General features: G+C 36.3%; 1 protein-coding gene across 4 annotated transcripts; it reads right to left on the bottom strand.

Moving 5' to 3' along the window:
• Positions 1-6,980: 6,980 nt before the first annotated feature.
• Positions 6,981-9,912, bottom strand: LOC143627349 (uncharacterized). Of its 4 annotated transcripts, XM_077097194.1 has the most exons (3): positions 8,802-9,911; positions 8,718-8,759; positions 6,981-8,675 (listed from the first exon to the last, which is right to left on the bottom strand). In XM_077097194.1, the coding sequence occupies exons 1-3, from the start codon at positions 9,643-9,645 to the stop codon at positions 7,114-7,116; spliced, it is 2,448 nt and encodes an 815-aa protein (XP_076953309.1). In that variant the 5' UTR covers positions 9,646-9,911; the 3' UTR covers positions 6,981-7,113. The 4 variants fall into 4 exon arrangements, with proteins under 4 accessions (XP_076953309.1, XP_076953308.1, XP_076953310.1 ...); XM_077097193.1 differs by having other exon boundaries at positions 6,981-8,759; positions 8,802-9,912; XM_077097195.1 differs by having other exon boundaries at positions 6,981-8,759; positions 8,844-9,911.
• Positions 9,913-19,246: the final 9,334 nt, after the last annotated feature.

The following is a 19,246-nucleotide window of genomic DNA, read 5'->3' as shown; positions in this document are numbered from 1 at the left end:
AATGAATACCTCATGATGGTGATGAACATATTTATAGCCAGGGATGGGGAAGGTGATTGGTGGAGCTGTCACCGTCTAGAATATTTTTTTTCTACCTGAATGGACATGTGTCGTGCCTTGATAGGGTGTGACCACCTGGCCATGTGCATGGTTGTTACCCGGTGTTCAGCTGTCCCTCTCTCATTTGCTAACGTCCTTGTCAGGGAATGTTATGGCGATCTTCTAGAACTATATAGTTGCAACTGCTCTTCCTTGTCACGTAAGGGCACTTTATTGTTTCTTCCTTGTGTGGGGCTTCTCGTGGTCTATGGATCTTCTTCCGCGGGTATCACTAATGACCCGTGGGTGCTATTGGTGATCCGTGGATCTCTTTCTTGGGCTTGCGGGTCACTTTTGTTACCCTACCTCTATAGAAATTAAACCAGAAAGTTATAACAGTGCATGCAAAAGTGTTGAATGGTGTAATGCCATGCAAGAGGAAATAAAGGCTATGGAAAGAAAGGAGACATGGGTTCTGGTTCCAAAACCCGCTAGCATAAAAACCGTAACATGTAAGTGGATCTTCAAAATTAAACGAAAAGCGGATGGTTGGGTTGATCGATATAAGGCCCGCTTAGTGGCGCGCGGTTTCTCCCAACAATACGGGATTGATTACGAAGACACGTTTAGTCTCGTGGCTAAATTAACAACCATTCGGGTCGTTTTAGTAGTTGTGTCCAGAAAGAATTGGGGTCTACATCAAATGGATGTAAGAATGTGTTTCTTTACGGGGATCTAGATCACACAATACATAGGGAGCATCCCAAATATGTATGCAAGTTACAAAAAACAATATACGATTTAAAGCAATCCCCAAGGGCGTGGTTCAGAAAGATGAGCGAGTTCTTGCAACATAATGACTTTGAGATGTCTAAGGCTGATGCGAGTTTATTTATCAAAGAAAACGGGCCTAAATTGGTTGTAGTTTTGGTGTATGTTGATGATTTAATAATCACCGGAGATGACATAAACGGGATCGAGCAGCTTAAACGAAATCTGTGTGTCAGATTTTGTATGAAAGACATTGGAAAGCTAAGTCATTTTTTGGGTTTAGAATTAAAGTATGAAGAGGGAGTTGTAGTTCCACACTAACAGAGGCACGCATCGACTTGTTAAGTCGGTTCGGTATGCTAGATTGTAAGCCGATTGATACACCGATGGATGTCACATCAAAGTTATGTGCCGGTAAAGGTAAGGAGTTAGATGATCCTACCATGTACCGAAAAATAGTAGGAAACTTAATTTACTTAACATTAACCCGACCCGACATATCGTTCGAAGTCGGAGTACTTATTCGATGCAACAATCTAGAAAGCCACATCTTGATGCGATTAGAAGGGTTTTGAGGTATGTGAACCAACCCTGGGTTTTGGGATTAAATTTGATCAAGAAGTGAAGTTGAATTAATTGGTTATTGCGACGCCGATTACTCGGGCGATTTGGCCACAAGACGGTGAACTACGGGTTATGTTTTTAAGCTTGGACAAGGATTGGTGGCATAGTACTGGGCTGCTGCAATGGCAGCCCATGAGGTGGTTTGATTAGAATTTCCTCGCGCCTGAAGCTATGGAGTTACTTACTCGTGTCCAATGGGTCATGCATAGTAATGTTATGACTCCAAGATCCGCAAATACAGTTTTTAAAAGATTGGGTTTTGCAATTCAAAAAGGGTTAGCGGCGCAGCTTGCTGCCCGCTTACCTTCTGTTTCGATGTAATCTGAATACTTTATTACTAACTTTGTTAGTTTAAATTGCATCAAGTGTACTGTAATTTCCTGCAAAATCTAAAAACTGAATCCCTTTTGGCTCTGGACAATGTGTTATTGGAATTAATCTGTCATTAAAAAAAATTAGAATTATTACTTGGTGAACTTAAGCAATCGGTGGAAGAAAAGGTAGTATTGTTTTGTGACAAATTGTCCTCAATTCACTTAGCTGAGAACCCGACATTTCATGCGATATCGAAACCTGTTGAAGTGCACTACCACTTCATCCGTGAGAAGGTATTAGAAGGCAAGATTGACTTGATGTATGTTACTCTACTAATGAGCAAGTAGCCGATGATTTTACAAAAAGTTTGCCGAGTGTGAAGCTCAAAGGATTTCGTGAAGCAATGAACATGAAGAATATCATCATTGAGAAGGAGCGTTAAAAATGAGCAATGTTGAATAGGGAGGTACGGTATGGTCTCGAGGGGTGGAAAGAGATCATAAAAGTCCAGGGGCATTTATGCTTGCTTGGAGAATAAGTTTATGTTTATTTGTTTTATTAGTTTTTGAATAAAGTTGTTTTCGTTTGAAAGTCAAACTCAACAGTTTGTGTTGGTTTAGGATTATGTTTGTATGGGTCTATATAAACCCTCCAGTTCTTTTTATTTTCTATGTATCTTGGTATTCGTGAGTCTAAGTAATAATACTAGAAAAGCTTCTTAAGCACAAATCGTGAGTTGGTATTTTGTTTGGGTGTGTTTGCTTGTAGTTCTTGACTTCCACTTGTAAATCCTAACAATATTGTCATCAAACATTGTGTAATATGCGGTCACAACTCATGTAGCAGTTAATGTTTCATTTATATAGTTCATGATTTCAGAATGAAAGTATTTTGTTCTACCCTGTTTATACTTTATAGCAGTTATTATTGTTTGTTATTGATTATTGAATCAATTAAAAACATTGTTTATATTTGATCTATTTAATAAATCAAAGAATAGGGTGTTGAGCTAGTAATTGGCAAAGGATCCTTGTTCTTTAAATCACATTATTTAACAATTGGTTTTAATTTAAACTTTTCTCTTTGTTATTATTTTGATATGCAAAAACTCAAGCTTTAAACACTATAAAACATTTCAGCAACTGAGCAATTCAGTTCAAGAAGATAGAGAACTACCATGTTGGCTCAACCAATAGACCACAAGGATTGGGTAGAACCCAATTTGACTGCCGGAACAAGAGGAAGCCACACTTTATGGTCATCTTAGATGTGTCATTATTACATATTGCGGCTACTTTGAATACCATGTGCCAAGTCTATTCCCAAAGAATGAAGCTTATAAATACCAAACTCATAATACATTTACATGATAAATATTGATGATTAAACTTTGAAGAAGTTGACATGGTGTTGTGCAGTGTCATTTATCACAGGTTGTTACAACTTGACAACTACTAAAAAGCTTTGGGACATGCTTTGTGAGTTATTAGGATGCGCAAAGACATGGTGTTGTCCAGTGTCATTTATCACAGGTTGTTACAACTTGACAACTACTAAAAAGCTTTGGGACATGCTTTATGAGTTATTAGGATGCGCAAAGGATGTGTTAGCCAATAGAGGGGAGATTATAGTGCAACAATATAACAGTATGAACTATTTTCACACATGTATGAGGATATAACTTCCCAATGGTTTAAGAGGTTCATTTGCATTATATATGAATTCAAAAGTTGTTGATGTTGAAGATGGTAAAAAAAATGCTTATCTTCTAAATAAGTTTATGAGATCACTTACTAGTCATTAGAATGTTGTCATTGTTATTATTAGAAAGATCGATAATCCTAATCAACTTGTTCTTACATGAGAAGTTATAAACTTTTGAGCTACAAGCACAATAGAAGATATAGAAGGGCCAAACCCAACTGAAGGATATACACAAGGTGGTGTTACCTTTTTTGCACCATCAACACTAACCACTCCTCATCAAAAACACCATGCCACAACGCTGCCCCTTTATAACTTGGGAAAAGGGTTTTGTGTATACCTCTATTGTGTCACGAGGCATAAACTCCAACTCTATATGGTCAATTAAAGCTTATCATCATCATCATCATCATCATCATCATCATCATCATCATCGTACTCAGTATATCCCACCAATAGCAAAGCTATGATAGGGTCTGAGGAGGGTAAGATGTAGACAGCCTTACCTCTATCCCGTAGGAATAGAGAGACTGCTTTCGATGAGACCCCCGGCTCGATAGTAGTTTGCATCAAGTCTTGGAAGTAAAGCACAAAACACTCTACCATCGGCACACCGGCCGATTGGTGCATATACCCTTGTCTTTCGGCTATCAGTGCCACCACATGATGCCTGATTAACCTTCCGCCACTTTTAACGTTAGTTTCACGAGATTAGTAAAATAACGTCAAAATTAGTGCAATTATACTTTTGACCACCCAAGGGTTCACACATATATACATTATATGCACACACCCAAGGGTTCCCAAGTTATCGTGATTGTTAATTAAACCACTAATGAAAATATGACGGCATTTTCTGTTGGTAAATCCGTAGCCGGTTACGCGCCTTTATTTTGTAGTAATCTGGTTTCAAGTATCTCTTCAGGTTCGAGTCTTTTCATCCCTTTTTGTGTCTATTGTAATTTTGTGAAAATGTTTTTTTGTTGGGATATAAACTCTAGGTATTCACTTACACTGTATTCTCGAGTTTAAAATACAAGGAAAAAAAATAATAAGATTGGATAGGGGAAGAAAGGAAAAGAAATTATATATTTAAAAGACATTCTCGAGCTAAAATAAAATAAAAGAAAAGAAAGTGCTAATTACATTCTTGAGTTAGATAGGAAAGAAAAGATATGAACAAAAATTTATAACTTTACAATCATGTCCTCATTATTGACTTAGATAGGAATAAAAAGATAGGCTAAATTAGTAATGTTGTACATGGTTATAAACCTTCCTTCCGAATCAGGCCATATTTGGCTGGAAAGTTTTGGAGGAAAAAAGCCATAACTTTTCTTTTCATTCTCTTTTTTTTCTTTTAATGACAAAACTCAAGAATGAAAAAAGAAAAATTTTCCTATCTTTTCTTTTCCAAACCCTTATATAAAAAACTAAAGAATGCAGCGTTAGCGTTATAAAATGCGTGTTGTGTGTGGTTGTAGCTTGCATGTGAAAGACTAGGGATGGAGGTACATAGTGGATCACGGTTCAAGCGAAGCGATCCCATTGATTTTTGTATTTTACGTAGATCGTATAGTTGAACCCATACCAATAAACTAAGTGAAATAAAAAACAAAAAAAATATATCCTAATGGGTTATGGGCTTTGATTCGAAAGAAGCGCAACGTAAGTTGTGTGTTCCCTATTAGCCTAGCGCACCTTACAATCAACTACAGCCCATTTTGTCTTCTGAATAACATACAATTGCATTTTTTTTTCTTTTTTTTTGGTAGTTAAAAGGCCCATTAAAATTTCCTAACACTTAAGTAGAGCCGTCCGAGCTACTCGCTGCTTGAACTCGCTCATCGCTCGCTAAAAAATTACTTGAAAAATGCTCGCTCGTTTTTTCGCTCGATTGTAAATGAGCCGCTATTTCGGTTGTAAACGAGCCAAGCAACGAGCAAGCCTTCGCTCGGTTCGGCTCGGCTCGTGAGCAGCTCTACACTTTAAGTCTATATTAAAGGTTAAAAACTGATAATCCCTAATGATTTTTTTGCAACGGTTAAGATAAAAATTGCGTGGTTGGTTTTTAATTTTAGTGGGGTACACTACACAGTAATTTTTTACGTAGGGTTAATCCGTTAATACGTAGGGTTGCTCTTGGATTGTTTGCCAAAGAGATAATTTAAGTTTAATATGTTTAGATATCTCTTCTATTTATTGTCCGGTGTGTTCGAATTCGGTGGAAATATCGGATAATGCTTTTGGATGTTGTGTTGTTTCCAAAATTGGGAATTCTATAAGTCATTGGTTATTAGAGGCCTAAAAGTATTATTGATTGGTTAGATTCTACTAGTTGGGAGTAAAAGAAAAAAGATGTCGAGACGATTATTTTTACAACATGATGGATTTTGTGGATTCTACTAGTTGGGAGTAAAAGAAAAAAGATGTTGAGGCGATTATTTTTACAACATGATGGATTATGTGGAGTTCCCAGAATGAAGTTATTTTTGGTTCGAACAACAAGAACAAAGAAAGCCTTTTTGATTCCATTGTTTACATTTCTTTTTTTGGCTCTCGTCTCGTAATGTACATGTGAACTGGTTGGCATGGCTAATAAAACCCGTTACTTATTATATAATTTTGTTATCCTAACAAGAGTGATTTTATATAAAAGTTTGCCTTTCAAAAAAAAAATACATATAAAAACTTATTAGTGATTAACTTTAGACAATATGAAAAAATATATAAATTGAAATCACCTTCAAAATGACTTTAACCCAACTAAAATGACATTCAAAACCAATACAAGTCATAGTCATGTGAGGCGAGTTAAACATTTTTGTGACCCGATTTGACAAAAATACCTCTTTTTGTGACCCGATTTGACAAAAATACCTCCATATAACACAAGAATGTATACCGAAAAGTTTTGACACCAATGAGAAAATATCTTGGCTCTGCCACTGTGCAATTAATGAACCTAAAAGGAACTTGAGAGTTGCAGTAATTTGTTTTGAATTTGACCTGGTTGAGAAGCCATCAAAGGAGTTAAACTGAAAACAATACATAGGTAATGTATAATGCTAGAAAACAGGCAAACCTTAATAACTAAATGACAATAATACCCCTCGTGACCACTACTAACAAATTGTCAAATTATACATTAACCTAAACCTTGGACCGAACCAGACTGACTGACCACGCACAAATATATCCTTTGGTTTGGACGGTTCAATCGCTTTCTAGCGTTTTGAGACAACCACGACCACAACATGACTTAAGTTACTCAAAGTCTTGGGTCATCGAGCCATTCTCAAGTAGATTACGAACCCAGACTCATGAACAAACATTTATAACATCCATCCATCCACATTGTATGCAAACCTTTCTTTGTCTAAATTTCTTTGATATTATATATGTTGAATCTATGTAAACAAAGTTCTTAAAAACAAAATCAAGAAATAAATCACTATAAAACCCTACTTTACTTTCTTTCCCCAATTAATCTCATCAACAAGATCACACCCCCACCCCCACCCCCACCCCCACCCCCGACTCCAAGTTTTTATTCAACCTGCTACCAACTAAAAGTTAACCGCTCGCCTAACCTATAATAAAACTACGGGTAATAATAACCGATAAATAGGGAGCCAAATCAACATGAACAACGAACCTCTAATGCCACGGTGGTTGCTGATGCTTATAATTCATCGGGAACAATTCCCAACCGCTGTCCGGTTCTTCTCGCTTCCCGCCAATAACCGAACTCGACGACGACGCTTGATTGGGATTGAAAAACTGTCTCAACCCCACATTATTGTTGATGTTATTATTCTCCCGGTTTCCCATTTCGGTTATGAACCCCGGGTTCAAATCAAGACTGGTACGTGATGGGCCCACACCGTTTGCACCCATGTTGAAGAAAAACGGTTGTGTCGGTTGAGAAAACGCGGGTGGGATTTGTGGGATTATAGGGGCGCCTCTTGAATCAACCATGTACGGGATCGGTGCACTGGGCGGTGGTGCATACATGGGTCCCATTGTATAACCGTTGTGGCTGTAACTGTAAGCAGGTAGATTAGGATAAGGCATGGAAGATCCGAGCGCAAACCCGAGCCCGGGTTCAGGCCCAGATCCGGGCCGACCCAAACTGAAATCAACCGAAGGTTCTAGTATTATTCCATTAGTAGGCTGAGGAGGATGAAGTATATATTCATTGCGGTTTGCTTCAACTTGGGTACCGAAAAGGGAAAAAACCGGTTCGTCGCGTTTATTGTTGAACGGTTTGCCAAGAAACGGGTTATTAAACGAGGCGGTGTGTTGACTAGTCAAGTGGTTGTTTAAATTCAAATCAATGTTGTTATAAGACTGACTCTGGGCGCCGTTTGGTGTCGTAGACGCGACACGACTATTGAGTTTCCAATCTAAAGATATTATCCCTGCGTCACCATCGCTAAGACTATTAAGATCCAACTCGAGTCGTGAAGACGATTCGGCTTTGTTGCGAGATAAAAAGTCTTGGACTTTATCATCGCCACTTTCGGCCACGTTCAGGTCAAAGTCAAGCTGGGTCAAACGTTGACTTGATGAGGGCGAATATGCCTTTTCACCTTCGGGGATTCGTCTAAAAGCACTGGTGGCGGCTGACCCTTTCCACCCCAAAGCACCCTCGAATTGCAACGGAGCAACCGGTGGCCCGTCGGCTGCCGCCGCCCGAGAAGCCGACACAACCGAGATTGGGGTGGTCAAAATCTGGTCAACGGGACAGTCGGTTTCGGCTTCATCAGATGAAACTTCTTGATTCAGATCGAACCCTGAGAAACCCTTTTCAGGATTCAGTTGACCTGTCTCGTTCACTTGGCTAGCTGGGATATCGGGCTCGGTTGAGGGCCCAGGCCCAGATGAAACCTCCTTACCAGGCCCACCAGGCCCAGACGAATGATGCCCTTTTTCACTTGTGGTACTACTGCAACTTTGTTCTTGTGAATCAACTTCTAATTCAACTTCATTAGCCACTTGTCTAGCGAGCTCTAACGGATCCACCATCCCGTAATCGAGTTCCATATCGGATGGCCGTTTGCTAATCAAATCCTCATCTTGACTTTTCATTGGACGTTTTGAAAACCGTTCACGGTTTCCCGAATCATCCTCACTTTCACTTCCAACGTCTTTTTTCTCATCCGCATCATCTCCGTCACTTTCCGTACCCGATGCCGGTTTAATATTATCACCATCTCCTGATTCCATACCCGATGCCAGTTTAATATTATCACCATCACCCGATTCCGTACCCGATGCCGGTTTAATATTATCACCATCTCCTGATTCCATACCCGATGCCAGTTTAATATTATCACCATCACCCGATTCCGTACCCGATGCCTGTTTTATATTATCACCGTCACCTGATTCCTGCAAACCACCGCCACTGCCGTTAGCGGTATCAATTTCCGCCATTTCTTCGTCTTTGTCAACGTCTTCCATTGTTTCAGTCTTAGTGATTGATTCGAGACCATGGTCCACATCGGTATCGGAAGTCAAAGTAGTCATACGGTCAACTTCCGGCGTCTCTTTTACATCTTCTGATTTAGATTCATTTTTTTCACCCGTGATTATTTCTGTTTCAGATTCCATATTCATTTCTGCTTTATCGGTTTCTTGCTTGACGGTATCCGATAATACCGTTTGTTCCACATTTTCAATATTATTAGTATTTTCACTTGGAGAAATATCAACCGAATCGACATCCGTTGGAGCTAATCGGGCCCACGTATCACAAAGATCTTTAGCTTTCTCCCGAACCATTAAACTACTATGACCAATATAGCCCTGCAAGGTTAACCCAATTCCCGAACCAACCAACTGATGGCGGTCCACATGGAGCCTCTCGAGTCCCGTTAGCAATGCAATGATTACATCATCAAAACCACCATTTTCATTATCCTTAATAACCTTTAAAGCATCATTTAACCATTTATCAATGAACCAGAGTCCATCTAATTGAATGAAAAGATCGAGGCACTCTTGATTTTTAGTGGCGGCAATGGCAGTTGCAACCGCCGACCATTGGCGGGTGGTTGAGTCGTTAACGTTTGTCACAATGTTTTCTTTCTCGTTTTGCAAAACGTTTATGAGTTCGTTGACTCGTGTTGTAGTTGTCAGCCCGTCTTTTAACTCGGTTGATGTGAAGAAGTCGTCGAGCGTCATATTGGTTTACCTAATAATCGGTTAAAGTTTCCAAGATTGATTTCAATAAGGACCATGCTAGTACACTGCTTCTCGTTAATGATGCAAATTACCAAAGTACCCTGTAAAGATAAAACGAGCTAATTAATATCGTTCAATGTGAATAAAATCAGAAGTATTAGTCAACATAAAGAAGTCAAAAGTCAAGAAAAGTGTGGTTTAATACATTTAATTGAGCGCAAGTAATGAAACAACTAAATCTTAATCTATAGCTATAATTGTCGCTGTATCTTTTACAGATATCATGAAGAATCCGTATGATATAAAATATAGTAATTTCAAGACTTCCCACTTCTATACAATAAATGTAATGTTTTGATTCACTGAGTCAACCAGGTCAACTTATCCCTAGTCTTCAAAAATATTATTACAACATCCCATTTTACAGTCTTTCACATTACACGTATGCAAACAAAATTCATGATTTAGTGGATAAAATAATATCTTAGACTATGGTTCATCGGACAAAACTACACAAAAGCCAAACAAAAAATATTTGATACAAAGATATACCCCCCCCCCCCCGGGCGCGGGGCACAGCAAGGTTTCGCAAATCCCAATAGCCGGAACAAAAAAGTAAACATCAAAAACCTAGTATGTTAAGAAAAATGTATTGCTGTATCGTCTTCAAATTATCATATATAATATCAAAAAAGAGCGCTACAATAAGTGGTAACAAAACATGTGTTTAATAGTAAAAGTGATAATTGCACATACACATTCAACAATTTACAAGTGAAAATCAAACGAAAAGAAGAAACAAAAGCATGCAACCTCTACAATTGATCCCTGTCTAAGTCATCCAGAAACCCTAAAATCTTTATATAGTTTATATCAGTTAATATGCATTTGTTTCCTTCTGATCCTAACTATATTTTCCAAATCTAAATTTCAGTATAATCAAACTCGAGCATCCAGTTAAAGTAATTGCTTTAATACGACATTAGAAACTTGTAAAATATGCAAATTTCTTTAACGAAAATAAATTCTAAATTCTCAAAAGACACTTTTTTCTCGAATCCCGTCATTAACTTCATCATAGAATCACACAATCTAACACCAGGAGTTACTAAAGTTTACCTAAGAATACCAAAAGCAAAAACTGAATTTCGTAATCTGCTGATATCATTAGCTATAACTATGTGCATACATATTTAGCATGATTACGTAAGCTTAAGTAAGATAATTGATTTGTGCACATAAAACGTACGAAAAATACATCCAAACATGAACATGCAAATCATCTGTTAACCTATCAGCACAACAAAGGAGTGCCAAAATAATGTGGTTGCTTCTTGGTGCGAAAACTGTCATACTTAGTATAGTAAAGTCACGTGTCTTTATTTTTCTTAAATACTATGAGGTGAGATAATGTTCCCAAACGCATATTAATCACATTGTATCATATTACAGTCAATTAGAAAAACATAAACAAAACTGTCTCAAGATTACAGTGCATACAAGAGATACTCAAATACATATGTAGAAAAATAACTGTGAATTGAAAGCTAGGCGTGCGTATATATGTTGCTACATAAAAAACAATTATAACTTTCTTAGGAAAACAATTAGACATAAACCCTAATAGGTAAGGGATCATGAGAAAACTAAAAAGTTACGAGAATGAGAAAACCAAGAAAACTACTACTAACCAATCAGCTTTTTTTTATACTTTTTCTTCAATTTTTTATATTATAAGGTTTGGAATGTAAGAAAAAAGATAAAAATAAATACATAAAAATAAATAAATGTTGCTCAAACGTTACATATATACAACTTGTATGCTGCATATATGTACCTCCTATGAGCTTAAATATACGCAACTTCGTAAGCTACATATTTTTTTTTATCCTTTTTATATCTCCTACCTTAAAATTAAAAGAATATGGAAAAAAAAATTAACAGATTGAGTGGTTGGTAGTAGTTTTATCGGCTTTCTCGTATCTTTGTAGTTTTCTCTGAAACCCTCCCCAACCCTAATATCCTGTATAAAGAAGATATAAACTCACCAACAATAAGATAACTTACCATATGAATCTAGTTAACCGAAAACATTTGGGACAAGTAATACCCATCCCATTAGGGTATGGGATTACTTTTGAAATTTTTCGCGGGTTTGAGACCAGTAAAGGACAATACTAAATCACAACAAATAATTTAAAAAAATAATCACATAAAAAAAACCTAAATTTAGACCCCCACACCACACCACCCCCCCCCCCCCCCAAAAAAAAAAAAAAAAAAAAAATAGTGTAAACAGTGAGGACACAAAACAAACTCAATTCTCAGACAAAAACCCAGAAACCCAATTTCTTCACCAATTCCAATTACAAATTCTAAACCTCAAATTCATCAAATCAAACACGAAACCCTAATTTCAAATTCAAAATTCGAATTCAGTCGTGTCAGATTACACAAACTAACTGAAACCCTAATTCAATTGGATTTCATTCACGTTATACAATCAAACCCATAATAACAATTTAACCAAATTCAATTTCATATAATGATAATAATAATAATAATAATTAACGGGAAATAATTAAAAAAATTGGAAATTGTGATAAAAAAATTAGTGGGTTTTGTACCTGATGATGGAATTGAAGGTGGCCGGAAAAGCTGCCGGCGTTAGTGAAGAAATAGAGATCGATCGAACGTTGTTTTGAAGGCACCTGTTTTCTTAAGAGGTTTTAAACAGTGTCCTTTATATTTTCAGTTGTTTATATTATTACCCATCAAGTTTTGTTAATGGTGAATAACCGGTTCTTAACCCGGCGCGTTGCGCCGGGCAGGTTGGTAAATCCGAACGTTGGTAAGACATAAGCATTACCGGTTCTAAATGTTGAGGCGGTAAGTTGACGTGAATTCGATCAGTTTCTATTACATGTGTTATTGTACAGAAACTAAAACAAAAAAAATTATAAAAATTGAGATGGAACATTGGGATAGTGTTGATCGGTGAAACTCGAGCGTTGGTAAAACCTGAGCATTGTTGGTCCCTGGCGGTGAGTCTATGCAAATTTGGTTGGGTTTTTCACGTTCGTTATAAAACCGGACTAAAAAGAAAGAATTGTCATTCAGTCAGTTTTGTTACGGTACTATAACTAAAACAAAATGCGCTAAGTCTACGCAAATTATGTCAGTTTTTATCACATCCGTTACGGTATATTGGTATTGGAACTAAACTAATAAAAAACAAACATAAGAAAGATGATTAGAAATATAATTATCAAAATTTAAAACAAAAAACAAAAAAAAACAAAACAAAACTTGGTCCAATGGAATCTTGCCAAATAGACCAATCATAGTCCAGAGTCGCCAAACTTCTCTTTTATATATATTAGTAAAGTAATACCCATGTTTGGCTCGGTTTTTAAACGAGTCGAGCATGAGTCAAGGGCGAAGGGTGGCTTGCCCGATAGCTCTGTTTGGTTTGGCTCGAACTATTTTTTTTTTTGTTAATTTATTTCGTTATGTATGTAATAAACAACCAGTTTATGAGTTTATGACATTTTGTTCGATGGGTTTAAATATTTTGTTGATTCAAACGGGTTTTAGGGCTTTTATCTTTTGTTGGTTCCATTAACATATTGCAATTTGAAGTTACAAATAGAGTGTTAGAATGTATTTTCAGTTTTTTTTGTTTACATATTTTAAATTAAGTTTAAGCTAGACTGAGTTGAGCGTTTGCTTGGGTTGTAACTCGGTTTGAGCTCAGATTTTTAACTCGGTTTCGATACCGAGCCAACTTGGTTTGTAATTGAAACCAACGTAGGTTGAGCTTGCCCTAGCTCAGTTCCTGAATAGGCGATGGCACATATAGAGTAAAACAAATTAGTGTTTTAGGTAAATAGGTTCAGGTCACAAATGAGTTGTCATGTTAATGGCACATTAAAATGTGCTTGAACAGAACAACTAGATTATGACATGCTTACTTATCATATTAAATAGGTTAATTGGTTAACACGACATGGTTATAAACTCGTTTATCTAAACAAGTAAGTTTTGTAGTTTATAGTTTTATAAATGATTATAAATATTATAAACATATATAAATTTTAAAAAAAGATATTAACTTGTATCTTATCTTGTTATTTGGTTCTTATTATTGTTTAACCGTATTTAGTGAATCCTATTTATAAATTTGTTAAACGTGCTATGTCATTCGTGTTATTCAATTAGTTACCTTAATAAGTGTGGAAAAGTTTCATACTGAATAACCCGCTTATTATTCATAAATATGACACGTTTAGCTAAACGGGCCGTGTTAGCCGTGTTTGGTTCGGTAGTTGTGTGAAGTGCGTCACTTGATGATTCCATGGATTCTTGTGGGGCCGTGAGAAGGTTCTTTAATTTTAATAAAATGGGCAAATTCAAATTTAGAGGGACCAAATTGTCGACAAACAATTGCAGACAAATTCATAATTTGAACTTATGATACGAACCACCCGTGTAATTACTTGATTAAATAGTAATAAATACTTGATAATGCGGTGGCCAAAGCCATATAAATGAAGCATCACATTCATAATTAAGTCTGTACAAGTAGTAGGTATTTCCTAATAAATTGTCGATGCAACTATATTGTAATATGCTACGTAAATTCTTTTATCAAAATTGTGAAAGTAACACTATTGACGGTGGACGGGCAAAAATAAAACTTATCATTATTTAAAAAAATTAATTGAATTAACCATAACTGTATAGAGTTGTGTCACATTTTTAGCGTTTAGTTTGTATTTTTAGTTTTATCATAGATTAGTGAGAAACAGATACGGAAAATTTACAGATACAAGAGTAAAATAACGACATCCTACGTAATACTTTGATTATAGACAATATCATTTTAAATGTCAATGCATATCATAGGATTTTTACCAACAAATTCTCCCCGATGTAGGTCTGAAAAAAACCGTGCGCGGGCAAGGTTTTCACCAACGAAACACCGACAGTTATTACTTTTGGATTGCCATAGTTATTATTGGCGGGCCACCAATAGAAATGAGTTGTTTTAGATTAGACTAGATCACAATAGATGACTATGAATCATTAAGGTGTTAATTGTCACACCCCAACCTAATACGGAAATGCCGGGGCGTGATCCGATTGCTCACAGCTCGAAGGTACTATCATTGAATATAAGTGACAATATCTAATTAATTATTTTATTCAAGTATACACACATTACTCAAATACAATAAACAATTTAAAATACACGAATTTAAGCTCAAATAAAGTTTAACTTGATTATATGTTAAAGTCTTGTCTACATGTCCAAACTTCAATCTTCAATACAAACAACTTGCATATGGGTAGAAAATGGAGTTTTGTCAACATAAAGTTGAGTGAGAATATCACCAGTTTTGACACAACAATATAAATAAGCATAACGTGATAAGTGCAGTAAATGTAATCAAACCATAAACAAGTATGTAGACCGTTGCCAAGCGAATCGGGCGTTGGTCACCAGCAGGAACACCCGCTATATGAATGAATGAATATTAATCCCAATATACGAATGATTGAATGGTAACACAAGTAAGCAAGTAGCACGTATGTTTGATTAAATCACTCACAATAACACGTATGCATTTGTTTGAATATATATATACAGTATGAAATACGAATACATACGCATATGTCCCCAAAACGTTTAGAAAAGTTGGTATAAAATATGGGAATGATAAACTCATGTCACACCCCGCCAAGGCGGAAGCGCGAGCGCATGACGTCATGTATACCGTAAGCATATAAGTATCGCCAACATAGTAGCATTAGGATATCAATAGTTTTAAAAAGCGTTTATAAACCACAACATGTTTTTAAATAAATTAGTTTAAGAGAAAATTGGGATTTCTTGTATATGACCCAAATATCAATAGGGTTATACAAGTGAAACCCCTCCAAAAGGTATCTTAATTATGTCTTGAGGTCCCGTCTTCATGATTCCTTACGTGCTTGTTAATTCCCTGAAAAACATACGTTTTAAAAGTCAACATAATGGTTGGTGAGTTCACAGGTTTTGAGACTCAATATGAAATCACGTTATTCATAAAACATTGAATCAGTTCACAAATAAGTATACGATAATCTATTGAAACAAATACAATGATCCTCCGTAGACTAGCTAAATCTACGAATTAATATGACAAACCCTGAGCCAATAACCAAACCATGGCTTATATCCTTTTGCCCTATTCAAATCTCACAGATGGAATATGTGCACCCTGTTTCGATGCAATATCGGAGGTTAGAGCGACTAACCTAAAATAGGGGGAAATGTCAACGTCAATAGTACTATTCGTATATTACTGGCTAACTCCATTAGCTAATGGTTATAGTATGCTAGCAAGGGACTTATAGCACTACATAGTTCAACTCATATTCGCATAAGGATTGGTGTTTTGTTTCTAATTATCGTATATAAAAGCAGTTGTGTATGTTTTCCACCCCGAATTATAAAACAATGAAACGGTAAAACAATAAAAGGGGTTAGTGAAACTCACCTGCTGAGTTTAGTTTTGTACAGGCTAATAATTTGATTAAGTCCAGTTCCCGTGACCTTCTAGTGTCCTAAACGCGAAAGGTCATATAATTTTAGTTATCGACTAGCAAGTCTGTTTATGCTAGTCGCTTTCACCCAACTAGCCGTTTTGTTTATTATATTTGTGTCGGTTGCCTTCACCAACCGGACGTTTCGTTTATTACATTTGTGTCGGTTGCTTTCACCAACCAGACGTTTCGTTTATTATATTATATTGTGTTGGTTGCTTTCACCAACCGGACGTTTCATTTATAACATTGTTTTGATTCTTGAAAACACAATGCGAAACAGATTAGTTTAGGATGCATGTGTGTTTGTATATAAAAAGAAGAGAGAGATTGAACTTGAGTTTGTGTGTATGTATCTTACCCGAAGAGACAGTATAAAGAGACGCTAGAGAGAGAAAAGGTGACGACTTGCAGTCATGTTCTTGTACCCGTAGAGAGAAGGTTAATGGTGGTGGTTTGCGGTGGAGTTCCGGTGGAGTTACAATGTAGTTTCGGTTGTGACGGTGCTACGATACGGGTGGAATGTATTGGCGTCAGGTGCCGGTATGGTGGCCGATGGTGTTTTGATGGTGGAAGATAACTACAGGTGGTGAAGGAGGTGATGGTGGTACGGCTTGACGGTATCGTGTTGCGGTGGTGTTACGTTGATATTTTCGTGGCGTTACGATGGTGGAGATGGAGCTAGCGAGCTGAAAGGGGTTGGTGGTTTGAGCGGGGCTCGATGGTGGTGGAGAGCTACTGCCGTGAGGAAGGGTGGTGGTGGGTTGGGTCTAATTGCAACAAAAAGAATAAGGGATATAAAGTAGTTGGGACCCAATGTATGTTTTGTGTTAGCTTGATTCACTAGTTCGGATTAGGCTGAGGGGTGTGGAGCGCTAGAAAGGGCGCAAGAGGCACATGCATGACTTCCTATTTAAAATATTACACAAAATGATAGGTGAGGTTAAGTGTATATCTAGATTTGGGAGTTGGTGATTGAGTGTGTAAGTAAACAAGTAGCTAGGAATGGATTGATGGTGTATAGTGGTGGTGTTGACCAAAATGATCCAGAAAAAGAAGAAAAGACTTTGCAACGAGATAGTTTTGATAATTGAAATTTGTGGTAAAAATATTTGTTAAATCTCCATATAATTGATGTGTTCCTTAGTTCAAATAATAATGAGACTAGGTGTGCTTTCACATGCCTATCATACGGAGTAGAGGTGGTGTTGCATGGCGAATTTTAATTATTTGTATTAAGTTATTTCCAAAACAAATAAAGTGGGTATGGTTAGTTGCAAGAATTCGGATGGGTTATACCAACAAGATTTGGGATTGGGATTTAAGTGCTCATGATTACACTATAAATCAATAGTATTAGATGTTGGTTGTAAGTCGATTATAAGTCAACTAATCTTGGATTTTTTTTTAAGTTATTTAATGATAAATTAGGAGGCACTAGAAGCATGCTAGATGTTTAGGTAATGTTTTATTGAGCTTAGATCTTAAATACAGTCAATGTCTCCATGCATATATTATATATGCGGCTAACATAATACAGTTTAGATGCTTGTACATTTGTTAATCGACAATAGTTCGCAAAATAACAATATTAGACGTCTGAAGAACCGTTTCATACTTGTTTTCGGTATTTTTATAAAAATAATATAAAGTACAAATCATATGACCTATGGTTCAAGCCTCCCAGTTTGCTCAAATATATATATGTATATATTCGAGTCGTTTAAAGTATTACCAATGACCTTATTCGTCATACAGATCCGAGAATTCGAATAGTTTTAACAAAATAAATTACATAAATGCAATGCATCGTCCATATACGGCTTATGCTAGACTCGTTTTGATTAAACTTATCTAAATTTAATCATGTGTGAATTAACGTTAAGAAATTATAGTTAAGCATTGTACGGAAAATGAGTTGTTTAACGAAGCGTCACAACTCACCTGATCGAATAAACCAAACGAGAATGATTACGACAAGAAAGTGAAAATCACTATCTTCGAGAATTACCGACAAGAATCCTAGTTGAATGATATTATGAGTGAATTATAAATGTTACAATAAGTGTAACGAAATTTAGGATTTTGATATGATTTGAGTTATATTTATGAACGGGTCACGGTTATGGTTAAACGGGTATGGATCACGGGTTACGGGTCAGGAACCAAAAGGGTTATAAAGATATTATACAGAAGTTGCAATTCAGTCCTTGGAGATTGAAGGTGAAAACATTATAGGATTAAAGTTTATTTTTGGGTTAAAAACCTATATTTTCCAAAGCTAAATATATATTAAATAAATATAATAACCAAATTTAAACTGTATAATAATTTCTCGATAAACGCGACACTATTCATTGTTAAAATTTCTCGAACCTAAAACGGGTCGGGTAATAGATAAAAAGTTGTACGTGGAAAAACCGAGTTGTTACAGTCTCCCCTACTTTAGGGAATTTTATCCCGAAATTAAGAAAAATCACAACATCATCGTTTTGAAAACAATTATACTTTTAATGAAAATATCATAACATAGAACTTATATTAACCGAAGCAACGCTTCAAATGACAATCCGATAAGGGCACTTATATATAGGATGTACCAGCGGCGTATCCACCATGTCCTTATCATCTCATCATTCGTACCGTAACCCTAGCTACCTTAGGTTCTAAATCATGACACACAATTTTACGTATTACGATTTCCATGTGAGGACTTGAATAATTATGTTCTAGACCATAATTACTCTTATCGTCGGATGGTCCGCATAACTCGTTTTCATCATGTGGGTTATGAAACATTTAAAATCATCATTTTGAAAGAACAACCGTGTTTAATAACTTTAAATATAAATTCAAAATGTTCGAGTGATTAATAAACCATGTAATTTTTGTTATATCTTTTGATTATTAAGAGTAAAAGTTGGAAGATCGAAAGAAAATGAATTTCTTGAGACAGACGCTAGAATGAATTATGATGGATATGAATAAGATAATAAGGTAAGAGTACATA

Source organism: Bidens hawaiensis, unplaced genomic scaffold (genome assembly GCF_021521415.1).
Source record: "Bidens hawaiensis isolate Kalapana, Puna unplaced genomic scaffold, B.hawaiensis_p1.1 tig00004658_1, whole genome shotgun sequence".
In the NCBI taxonomy this organism is placed as follows: Eukaryota; Viridiplantae; Streptophyta; class Magnoliopsida; order Asterales; family Asteraceae; genus Bidens; species Bidens hawaiensis.
Note: the sequence above shows the minus strand (reverse complement) of the source record. Positions and strands in the feature narration are given on the sequence as shown.